General features: G+C 49.4%; 1 protein-coding gene across 3 annotated transcripts in view; it reads right to left on the bottom strand.

Annotated features, from left to right (window-relative positions):
- Positions 1-2,173: 2,173 nt before the first annotated feature.
- The window catches only part of Cnnm1 (cyclin and CBS domain divalent metal cation transport mediator 1), a 58,559-nt gene continuing 48,407 nt past the window's right edge, over positions 2,174-12,325 (bottom strand). For all 3 annotated transcript variants that reach the window (XM_032892014.1, XM_032892012.1, XM_032892013.1), the window contains 4 exons: positions 7,950-8,133; positions 7,675-7,824; positions 5,541-5,642; positions 2,174-4,382 (listed from right to left, as the gene is read on the bottom strand). In XM_032892014.1, coding sequence (XP_032747905.1) covers positions 4,303-4,382; positions 5,541-5,642; positions 7,675-7,824; positions 7,950-8,133 — 516 coding nt within the window. In that variant the 3' untranslated portion in view covers positions 2,174-4,302. The remainder of the gene's footprint in view (positions 4,383-5,540; positions 5,643-7,674; positions 7,825-7,949; positions 8,134-12,325) is intronic.

Genomic DNA, 12,325 nt, shown 5'->3' with positions numbered 1-12,325 from the left:
CTTTTGCACGTTTATCATTCAGATGCCCACCATTTTCTTATTTTTCTTAAGAAACTGGGATGATATCATTTAGAGGGACTCTAGAATACCAGCTCTTCCCGTAACTACTGGAACTGTTACGTCCCTAGCGAATTGGAAAAATTACAGCTGTTTAAACACACCACAATTTCCAGAGTCCCTGAACTCTGTGAATGGTGGTTGTGGAAAAATTGGTGGAGTTTTGCTTTACTTTAAGCAACAGAGTAACCACTTTTAAATGTTTCAGAATATTTCAAAATATTTAAGAGTGGCTTTTCAGATTTCCCAGGACTCCCGTGCGGTATAAAATCCTAAAGTTTTAAAGATGATGGGCTCCAGAAGTCACCAGGTCCAGCCTGGCTCCCCCAGTGAATCAGCCTGCTTCCTGTCGTCCCTGACTCACCCTCTTTCCTCTGGGTGTGGTGAGGAATTCCTCCCAAGTTTACTAAGGCACCCTGTTCTGTCAGTAGTGCCTTTTAGTTAAAAAAAGATCTCGGACCTTGATCCAGAATTTGGTTTGCTTTTGTCGTTCCTTATTCCTTTCTTTGAATCAGTCTGTTGGTACCGAACAGGCGGCCTTCCTGCCTCTTGAGAGCAACAGTGTTACCCCTGGTCTGGCTTTCCTGCACAAAGCTCTCCGCCCTCATGCCTTCTGTCTGGAAGGCGCCCAAGGCTGGTGGGTGTGGATGAAGTAAAGGTTATTAGATGTTAGCTTGTCACTTGTTTCCTTTTGTATCCTCCATCAACCTTTGTTCCTTCAACTTTAAGATGTTGCCATCCCAGCATGAGTTTCTTGCGTTCTCCCTTGGTGTGACCTAAGCCATCAGACACAGTACCTCTGTTGGGGACAGACTTGGTTGAGGTTTGATTTGGCAGGCACGATGGCTCGGCAGTTAAGATTCCTTGTTGCTCTTTCTCAGGACTGGGGTTTCCTTTCCAGCACCCACATGACCTCTCATAACTGCCAGGAATTGCAGTTCAAGGGGATCTGACACCCTCTTCTAGTTTCCAGGGGGTACCTACATATGCTAAGGCATACACATGAATAAATTAAAAAAATAATTTTGATCCATGTGGCCCTCCAAAATGTCCTTCCCAGTAAACTCAGTAGGGCGTATTTTTCTTGTTCAGGGAAAGAGAATCTCTCTCTAGGGGAAGTGCCAAAACTATTTAAATTAAGGAAACAGCTTTAAGTCTCAATGCCAGTACCAACATGCTGAAAATGATTTTTAGTATTTTAAAGGAAAAAAATGAAGTGGGAATTTGACCTCGTGTGTTCATACATCTTGGTTAGCATGTCCTGTACTGTGTCTGGGGCTCTGGATGTTTGGGGTACCCTGCAGGACCTCTCAGACACGGGTGCATGGTAGACTTCAGAGGTGGGCAAACAGGAAACTTCAACTCAGGATGTTGGGGGCCACACTCAGACACGCCCCTGAGAGGTGGCAGGACAACCTCTAGCAAGTTATCTAAAGTCTCAGGCAGATCAATGCCTTTGAGGGGCAGATTTGAGAAATGAGCTGATGGGTCCTTATTAGATCTGGTAAGTATAGCCCAGAGGAAACAGTTGTTGTGGGGTTAAGGAATGAATCTTAAATTGTTCCGGTTTAGCCCAGTAACGGTCTTGTTACTCAGCTTGTCAGCTGCCGGCTGGTCCATCTCCGAGCTAGCTTTCAGTGCACATGGAGCCTCTGGCCCACTGCTCTCTTTCCTGCCTCTAGTCTTTGCTTAGAGACTGCTGGGATGGGGTCATCTTGATGTCCAGGAAGGTCTGAAGAACCTCACTAGTGAAGCCAGCAGAGTCTCAGGGGCGTGTCTGCGTCTGGCCTCCAACGTCCTGATCCTTTCTCATGGTCACGTGGGTTCAGCAGCCGCTGGCCCTAATCATTATCCTCTTAATACCCCTTTTGTCTCCATTTATACCCAGGTTTCTGTTTACTTCCCAGTCATTCCTATAAAAACCCTGACCCACCTGGCTTCCCAAAGCAAAATATCAGAACTTTGCTGTAACCTTACCTCAGCTTCCCACCTGCCTCGAGGGGCGTATCCTCAGGTGGGCCACAGGTGGGATGTGACACCTGTGCACTGTCCAGCATGCATCTCAAATGAAATTGCTTTGGAACTCCGGAATCCCTCGGGCAGGCAAAGCAGCTAGTCCAGGAGATACATTTTTTTTTTATTTTATTTAAAAATTATTTACAATTTATTGAGTCTTCATAAATGCTTTATTTTAAAATCTTTTTTTTAAAATGTATTTTAACCTGAAGAAAATCTGGGGTGGGGGTGGGGCTTGGGAGCTAGGGAAAGGAATGGTGACAGGTCCCTTAGAGGTTCTGCAGAGGGAGGGGCTAATGTGACAGCAGGGGTGGCCAAAGGGTTAATGAGAGGGAACTTCATTTACCTAGCAGGCTCCCTTGCGAGATCTTGTTCCAAACTCATCACTTACTGGCCTAGGTCTGAGACACCCAGCACTAAGTGCTAGCACTGGATTCCGAGCAGGCAGGAGCAGGTAGGGAGAGGTGGTGTGGACTTAGCTAGAACACATGCATGGCCCCTCAGGGCAGCCAGGCTAAACAAGGGGCATGTGAAGTCAGTGACACACGCAGAGGAGGCATCTCTGGCTCCAATCTTCCCTCCTGTGGGCTGACCCTCTTGGCAACACCTACTGTGGTTTTGGTAGACAGTGGGCAAAAGTTATATGGGATGTAGGTTGTCACCCTACTGTGTGATGTGTCAGCGATTTCTGAGGACCCTGTCTTAGTGGGTGTCAACCTTGCCCCACCGACAAGAATGCTTGACCACCTATACCTAAACACTATTCTCAAGTGTCCCAGCGTTCGCTCTGCATTGCAGAAACATTGGGCTGAAAGTTCCATTACTTAAAACTGTTAAAAAGCCTTCGTGGATCTGGGAACTTTGAGAACATGAAGAAAGCTTACGTCAGCTTACGTCTCTGGAAAACACACAAAAACACTAAGTTCCGACAGTTTTAAGGGCTCCTTAGCTCCCCTGGAGTCAAACAATGGACTGCCCTGGGGTAACAGCCCCAGGTTAACAACCCCTGAGTTAAAGTTCCTGTGGGCAAGTATTTTCCTGTGACTGAATAGGGGCGGGGGCTGGGGGTGGCAGCTAGGGAATGGTTTGGAGATTCAGCAGGCAGCACGGAATCTCTGGGCACTGGCTGGAGGTGTGCAAGGACGGGGTGGGAAATAAATCAGAAACTCAAACTTGACTTTTAAATTTCCCTTGGGCTGGCTGTGTTTCCCAACACCTACATTAGTCTTAGGAGTAGATATGCACGGTCATTCTGCCACCTTGTGGTTACGATTAGAATTGCATCTGCCCCCACATCCAGGACTAAAACCCCTGGATCTGGTAGGCTTTTGGAATACTTAGCTTACCATCAAGGGATGTAGTAAGAGGCTTGAGGTGGGGGTATGTGGAAAAGAAAAGTGAGCATTCAACATTCCTGTGTCAAGCACAGTGAAGTCCCGTGACAGCACGGAGCACCCTTCCTGGCCGACCTGGGCACTCTTTGGTTTATCATGGCTACACAAACTGAACAACTTACAATCTTTTCATGAAGTTTTTTTTTCCTGCTTTGATTTTCACTTAAAACCTGAAGTTCTGTGTCTGGCTCACAACTTGGCCTCTATGCTCCCTGAACCTCCTCTTCTGAAGCAAACGTATAGAGAGATTAATCTCTAGACGTCCAAACTGACATCCCCAGGAGACACAGTGACTTAGGGCTTCCTCTCGCTTCATTCAGCTGATCTGTCCTTCCCCGGGCTTCGGGGAGAACCATCCCTGTCCATCCCTGGAGCTGACTTTCACGTCAGCCCCTCTATACTCCAGTACTCCTCTCTGCCAACTTCACTGTCTGAGTTGACGCGGATCATGAACTATGGTAGAAAGGGTTATTTTGTCCTGGAAGAAAGAATGGTGAATTTCAGGACACGGGTCTCCCGTGGCCCAGGGACACCAAAGAACAACGGTTATCACTGGGAACCTCAGAATGGCATTGTCAGCTTGGCGTCATCCCCTGGCCAGTTCTAGACTATGCTACAGACAAGACCGTTTCTAGCATCTTCCACCACAGGTATCTCCTTCTGTGTCAGACAGGAGGCAGCTCGTAAAACTTGCCAAACTGACTGAGGGGTGAAAGGTGGAGGGCAGAATGTTCTGTCACCGATGGGAGGCCTTGGGGGGGAAGTGAGTGACGGGAGGGTGGGTCTTCCCCCAAAGCCTCTGAGTCTCACGCTCAGCCAAGGAGGGAAGACCTCGTCATGTGATCAGGGGCGTTAAATTGGAGTTTTCCTCAGAGGCTCTCTCTCCGTCTGCTGACTTCTTTCTCTTCCGGCCACCTGAAAAAAAACAAACAAACAAACAAACAAAACAGGCTGTCAGCATCCGCCTGTAGCTAGGGAGAGCACTCATGCCATGGCAGCAGCCTGAGGACTCTTCAACACAGATGCAGGAGGGGAGGCATAGCCCCGCTCTGGAACTCATGCGATGGAACCTGCATGGGGCTGATGGGAGCACATTTACTCCTTGAAGCACTTTCCCATAAGAGGGACAATTCTGAAAAGCCACAGCTCCTGGCACTAGCTTATGGTAGAGGGTGCACAGAAGGGATTGAAGTAGGTAGGCCCTGGAAGGCCTTCTCTCTCTTCCCTGGAAGGCCCCAGCTCAGGTGACTGCCAGACACCACAGAGTACTACTCTCCCAGGCTTTGGTGTCCCAGGGGCCACAGTTGGTGGCTAGAGCTGAGAGCCATTCTCTGCTTCAGAGCATCTCCCGCCTACTCTGGTCAGGTGATGCTGACTGACAAAGACAGACTTGTTTGTAGCTCTTGGGAGTTTTCAGGAACGTTTTCCTCCTGCTCTCTCTGCCATTGACCTCTGTCTCAGGAGGACACTGCTCTCTTTCCCCTCTTTAAAGAATATTTATTTCATGTGTGTGCATTTGCACATGTGTGTATGCACGTGTGGGGTTGTGTGGGTGCCATGGTGTGCAAATGAGGTCAGTTCTCTCCTCTAATGGTGTGGGTCCTGGGCCTCAAACTCGGGCCCTCAGTCTTGGCACCAAGCAAGCACCCTTACCCACGGAGACATCTCCCGGCCCTTCACATTCCGTTCTTGGAGTCTCCTAGACACAGGGCTCCTCCCAACCCCCAAAGGACTATACAGTAAATATTATGGGTTTTGCAGTCTCTAAAGTCTTTGTCACAATTGTTCAACCTTGCTACTGTGGCTACACATGACAAATGACCTATGACCCTGAGGTCCCCACCTATAAAAACACGTGAGAGAGGTCAGATTTTGGCTTAAGGACACGTCTGTAGAGTCCTGTCCTGGGGATCACCAACACGATTGGACAGATAGAGCAGTATCACAGGCCCTGCTGTGGATTTCCAGAGTGGCGTCTCGTAAGAGTTTGCAAGCCTTCCCCCCGGGAGGACCAGCCTGATATGCTATTCCTACTACTTGGTGAGGAGCTTTGGCCTGGGAGAAGATACCCACTCAAGGTCCTTAGCAGCTTCTTGCCCATGGTTTCCTCAGAGTCACTGCTGCAGGGGCTGGCCTCTGGGTCCAGGTGGATATTACAGCATTCAGTCTCTGAAGCTGAAAGGAGAGAACGCTCAGGCCTCCAGCCTAAATGTTAGCATGGAGGTTCTGAAGGGTGCCTTTCTGAGAGTAGCAGGATTGAAGGGTGGGGCCTTTCTGTGAGTGACAGGGTTGAAGGGCGGGACCTCTGTGAGTGACAGTGTCAGAGAGGGGGGAGGAGGGAGGGAGGGAGAGAGGGGGGGGAGGGAGAGGGAGAGAGACTCCTGAAAGGTGTTATTAGTTGGCAAATGACATTTTACTGCCACAAAGGGAACAGACAGACAGACAACAGGGACCTGTAATCCAGCAGTCTACTTACTCTAAGACAGAATAATTACAACTCCTCAAATACCATCTGGCAGGAGAGGGAGAGAAATACTAGGTGTTCTACCTAGTGTCTGCCAGACAAAAAGCACATCCAAGGCCACAGGATTTCACTTTCTTTTACCTGTATAACCAAGTGCTCAGCCGCACAGGGCACACGCCTGTGTCTTCTTAGAATCTCAGAGCCCAGAAAGGAGCCAAGCCTCACACCAACTGAGATCTGACCCTGGGGGGCAGGATGGTGTGTTGGAAACTGACCTGCTCCAGAAGCCCTGATGTGGAGTCCATGTCTAACATGGTCTTTGGGTTCGGGTGAGCCATTTCCCAAATTCTGGGAGTTGTATGCCTCAGTTTTCTGGGTTCAACACATGTTGCCTCTCTTTCTATGTCTTTGCTTCGTATATTTGGTGTGGAAGAGGCCAGGCCTGACATACTGGTCAGAGGAACTACTGGCCTGGTATATGGAGTGTCAAACGCTTGGGGTCTGCCTCAGTGAAGCAAGCCAGATCTCACTGCTACTGGGGCACAGGGAGTTTCGAGCAACTCCGTTGTCAAGGCAGAAATGCACCGTGTCTCAAACGAAGGGATCTGAGAACGCAGGGAACCCCTCACAAACTGGTCCAGAGGCAGGGAAGGCCCTAACAGTAGGGGTAAGGGCTGTGTCAGTCTTCTTATCGTGGGGTAGTTCTAATATTTATAGAGCGGGATAACATACACTGATGTGCCCGATGCAGACACTGTGCCACTTGAAACCGCCTTATGGTGTAACGACATTATTTATGCTCATTCGCTTACTTAAGGGAAACCTACCGACTGAGGAACCTGAAGCTCAGGTTGGGTAATTTATGTAACATTGCCCAGCTCCTAAAACCCCACTGTGGCGGTCCAAGCCCGTAACCTAGCAACGGAGGCAGACGCTGGAGGTACGGAAGCTCAAGGTGATTCTCTGTACAGAGTAAGCTTGAGGCCAGCTTGGGCGGTTAGGGTCTGAGTCCCGGCAGAATAGGCTCCTACCATTGCCCAGGTTTTCCTGGAAAGATGAATTAGATGGGCCCAATACAGGATTGGTGCTTGGTAAATGCTGACCCGCTCCCCCCACCTCCGGGGTGTGTGTGTGTATGTGTGTGTGTGTGTGTGTGAGGGAGAGAGAGAGAGAGAGAGAGAGAGAGAGAGAGAGAGAGAGAGAGACAGACAGACAGACAGACAGACAGACAGGACAGAGGAGCTGGAGAGAGACAGACAGACAGACAGACAGGACAAAGGAGCTGGAGAGAGAGACAGACAGACAGACAGGACAGAGGAGCTGGAGAGAGAGACAGACAGACAGACAGACAGACAGGACAGAGGAGAGGAGAGAGACAGACAGACAGACAGACAGGACAGAGGAGCTGGAGAGAGAGAGAGACAGACAGACAGGAGAGAAAAGGAGAGGGAGAGAGAGAGAGAGACAGACAGACAGGGGAGAGGGAGAGAGAGAGAGAGACAGACAGACAGACAGGACAGAGGAGCTGGAGAGAGAGACAGACAGACAGACAGACAGGACAGAGGAGCTGGAGAGAGAGAGACAGACAGACAGACAGGACAGAGGAGCTGGAGAGACAGACAGACAGACAGGACAGGACAGAGGAGCTGGAGACCCAGGGCTTCCCCCCAAGCCAGCTTGCTCTGAACCATGCTTGTATCCCAGAGTGGTGATGTCCCTTTCTGCTCTGGACCCAGCCCTGACCTGCCGCTGTAGGAACAGTCACAGGGGACAGCGAGACTTGCTGTGCCTTGTGCTCCTCAAAGTTGGGCATCTCTTCCTGGGGGAAGGCCATCTCCTCCATCCTTAGGTACACCACCTCGCCCGGGCTTCTCAGACCATCTGAGCGGCTGCCTACGGAGGACAGCAAGTAGGTTACCTCTGTGCCTGGGAGGAGACCTTGGACTTTGTGAGGCACAAGACGGCTGCTGGGCAGACGTGGAGGAGAACAGCCCAACCCATCTTCCAGACTGACTCACACGGCAAGCTGGTCCTGTTACTCAGGAGTGTGAGGACCGGGTCGTCCTTTGGAGTCTGGGGTGTGCCTCGGGTGGTGGGGGCCTTGGTGGAGTCGCCGTCGGTGAAGGCCTCCATATCTGGGGACTGGGGTGAGCTGTCCATGTGGCAGGCCGTGAGTGCGTTCTGGTACTGTTGCCGTGTGATCTGGAAGGAAGTAGAAGTGGACAGAGGCTCAGGAGAGCTACAGAGACACTCCATCCACACAGCCAGCTCTCCTGAGCAAACTCCACGGGGGTGCTGTGGAATGCCTGCTCTGAGGCCTGAGGTCGTGAAGTGGGAGCCCTAGCCAAGCTGTGCTAAGCCCAGCAGCAGAAAGGCAATGAATACTGACCATTTACCTGCTAGCCATAATTGACCGTTTACCTGCTAGCCTCGGTTGTGGCCCATCCCACAGTTCATTTATATTTGCTGTAGAGTTTGTAGTGTGCTTGAAAGAACCTGCACGAACCCGTTCTGGGTTGCTGTAGCGAAAATATCTGAGCCTTGTACTTTAGGTTTTAGAAAAGAGTTTTATTTGGCTCAAGGTCCTGGTGGCTGGAAAGTACCCAGCATGGGGCCGATGCCGGTCGAGAGCCTCCCTGGCTGTGTCACCGTGAGAGCCTATAAAGGGAAGCAGCTGACTGCAGCAAGGGGCTAAGCACATAGGCCAGCCTCGTTTGATAACAACCAATCCAGTCCTAGGAAAAATATAATAATCCCCTCCAAGGATGGGGCTCCCTAAAACCTACTCGCTTTCCACTGGGTTCTGTCTCCGGAAGATCCACCTCATAATAGTGTTACGTTGGGGACCTTGTTAACCGTTGGGGGACACGGTTAAGCCATACCACTCAGAGGATGTGGAGCATACAATACCATGACTCTCACACCTCAGTATCAGGACTCGAAGGGCTTGTTACATCTGGGTTTCTGCACCCTAGTCTGAAAGGTTTCAATTTCCTAGGTCAGGATCTGAAACAGAATTTGCGTTTCTAGCAAGTTCCATGTAAGGCTACAGATATGGTGGCACTCTGGGATCCACTGGCCAAGATCTACTTATCTGAGGCACAAGTTCTGCTCGGGGTCAGTTCTCTCCCTGTGAAACATTTTGAAGGACACAGCAGCACTGTGCTCGTAACTGGCTTCAGTAGTTTTCAGGCGGAAACTAGGCTTTCTACTTTATAACTTGGGAAATGTGGGTCTCAGCTCACCATCTGCCCAAAGCTTCAACAGAGTCAGGGCTCTTGTGGAGAATGACTCATATCCCAGCCCCTGCCTTCTTCCCTCACTGAGAAGTCGAAGTCAGGTTTCCAAAAGGACAGGAAAATTCTGACATGAGACTTGATAAACCCATGAAAGCAGCGGACTCTACCACCGTAGCTGTGTTCTTTAAAGAATTTTTTTTATCTTATTTGTTCCTAAATTTTAATTTGCCTGTGTGAATGCACACCTAGGTGAGTCTGCAAGTTTGTGTGTGCCATGTGTGTTTGTGGTGTCTGTGTGTGTCTGTGTATGCTGTGTGTGTTTGTGGTGTCTGTGTGTGTCTGTGTATGCTGTGTGTGTTTGTGGTATCTATGTGTCTGTGTATGCTGTGTGTGTTTGTGGTGTCTATGTGTCTGTGTATGCTGTGTGTGATTGTGGTGTCTGTGTGTGTCTGTGTGTCTGTCTGTGGTGTCTGTGTGTGTCTGTTTGTGTCTGTGTATGCTGTGTGTGTGTTTGTGGTGTCTGTGTGTGATGTGTCTGTGTATGCTGTGTGTGATTGTGGTGTCTGTGTGTGTCTGGGTGTCTGTGTGTCTGTATATGCTGTGTGTGTTTGTGGTGTCTGTGTGTCTGTGTATGCTATGTGTGATTGTGGTGTCTGTGTGTCTGTATATGCTGTGTGTGATTGTGGTGTCTGTGTGTCTGTTTATGCTGTGTGTGTCTGGGCGTCTGTGTGTCTGTGTATGCTGTGTGTGTTTGTGGTGTCTGTGTGTGTCTGTGTATGCTGTGTGTGATTGTGATGTCTGTGTGTCTGTATATGCTGTGTGTGATTGTGGTGTCTGTGTGTCTGTATATGCTGTGTGTGTTTGTGGTATCTATGTGTGTCTGTGTATGCTGTGTGTGTCTGTGTGTCTGTGTATGCTGTGTGTGCCCCTGCAGAGGGCGGAGAGGGTACTGAATCTCCTGGAGCTGCAGTTACAGGTGGTTGTGAACTGCTCCACAAGGGTGCTGGGAACCAGGACCTCTGGAAGGTTAGGCAGTCTCAATTACTAAGCCATCGCCCCAGCCCCCAGCTGTCTTCCTTAAAATATTAATTTGTATTTGTTTTCTACTTTAATCAAATAAGGCAAAAGGATCCTTTACCCAGAGAGCATAGCAGGAAACTTGCTATCTGCTCAGCACCCACGGCTCAAGTCTTTGTTTTGCCACTTTTGATCTGGGTCACGCTAGCCAGATCACTAGCCCCTCTGGGTTTGTAAAACATGCTTGGAGAAGCTCATTACACTCCCATGATACATCTCTCGATTTGATTTTGTAACAGACACACATCTCAAACTCACCATCTTATTTCTCCTTCTAAATGGTCTGTGACATGCCGTGAGGTGGGGGAGGGGGAGAGAGAGGGACAGCGGCCTTCACTCAGTGGGATTGGTGGTGTTGGGAAGACAAGTCTAGAAGCTTGGTAGAGTTGAAGCTTTCAGTAAGAAAACAGCCAAAGAGGACAGCAGAAGAGTCTGGTGCAGGGCAGTGGCAGTGGCAGTGGCAGTGGCTGGATGAGGGGGACATCCTGACTTTGATGAGGAACAGTGTTGTGGCAGTGTAAACCAAGCAGACCCTTTCCTCTCCAAGTCGCTTTGGTCATGGTGCTTCATCAGAGCAAGAGAAACTGGAACTAAGATGCCCGCTAAAGAGACGATCCAGAGAGCTACAGCCGGGGCTGGGCATTAGGAGGAATGCTCTGTGTGTGTGTGCGTGCGTGTGTGCGTGCGTGCGCGCGTGCGCGCTAGGGGGAGTGGTTGCCCTGGGCACTGGATACAGGGTAGAGCTGGGGGCGTGGCCTGCATGTCAGTGGGTAGCTGTAGAGAAGGGAAGGTACTACCGATTTGCTATCTCTTTCTGTTCTCATGGCCTTGCTTTCACACTGCTCTGAGGGGGAAAATACATTTTAAACTTTAAAGTACTGCTGTGCTAATGTATCACTGTAAGATATGCTGTTGGCATAAGGGGCTGGAGAGATGGCTTGGCTGCGAAGAGCGTTTGTTGTTCTTGCAGAGGACCTGGGTTCGATTCCCAGGAATGCACATGGTACATAGACAGGTATGTGAGCAAAATACTCAAAATAAAATGAACCTAAGAAAAACTAAAAAAGATAAGCCGCTGACCTAAACTCTGACCTTAGAAAGTGGTCTCAGGCCCAGGTCCCCTCTCGCCACTTCTCCCGTTGGGCGAGTTTTGGCCTTGGTGCTAGGGAGCATATCCAGGGCTGGTACCTGCCAGGCAGATGGGCTACTGCTTAGCTACACTCCCGGCCCTGACAATGGTTCAACTTAGCACATTATTGTTAAATAGAAACATTGTCTAGTAGTTAAAGAAAACAGAAACAGGCCAACCAGAGCTACACTGTTACACCCCGTACAACAACAACAAACAAAAAAATGACAACAATAAAAGAGAGAAACGGGGAAACAATATTCTCAGTATGGCCTTCATGGTTAACAGTTACATCACCGCCACTAACCCAAAATGTGGACAGCCAGACTCTTCTCAAGGTCCCTTCACTGTGCTACATCTGCTGGCCTTCCATTCTGCTTGTGGGAGTGCCTCCTTCCACATGACACTGCCTTGATATGACCCCTCTGGTTCCTTCACAAAATTCAAAGGTCCAGATATTGTCCACATAACACAGTGCTTTCAAAAAGCCACATAGTTTTTTGGCCTGAAGAAAAGCCACATAGTTTAGTGGCCCGAAAAAAAAGCCACATAGTTTAGTGGTCTGAAAAGAATGTCACATAGTTTAGTGGCCTGAAGAAAAGCCACATAGTTTAGTGGTCTGGAAAGAATGTCACATAGTTTAGTGGCCTGCACTGGTCATTTTCATTTAGCTTCTTTTTCTCCTCTTAACGACTTGCAAGGCAGTTTTATATAAAACATTTACATTATTATATCTTGACATTCTGTTTTAGTTTGATTTTTTTTTAATTTACTGTATCTTGAGTGTTTTGCTTGCACGCACGTTTGTGCTGCTTGTGTGTGCCGAGTGCCTGTGGAGGCCAGAAGAGGGCATCCCCTGCAACTGGGGTCACAGACGGTTGTGAGCCACCATGTGGTTTCTGGGAATCAAAACCAGGCCCTCCCTCTGGAAGAGCAGCCAGTGCTCCTA

The sequence above is a fragment of the Rattus rattus genome, chromosome 2, assembly GCF_011064425.1.
Source record: "Rattus rattus isolate New Zealand chromosome 2, Rrattus_CSIRO_v1, whole genome shotgun sequence".
In the NCBI taxonomy this organism is placed as follows: domain Eukaryota; kingdom Metazoa; phylum Chordata; class Mammalia; order Rodentia; family Muridae; genus Rattus; species Rattus rattus.
Note: the sequence above shows the minus strand (reverse complement) of the source record. Positions and strands in the feature narration are given on the sequence as shown.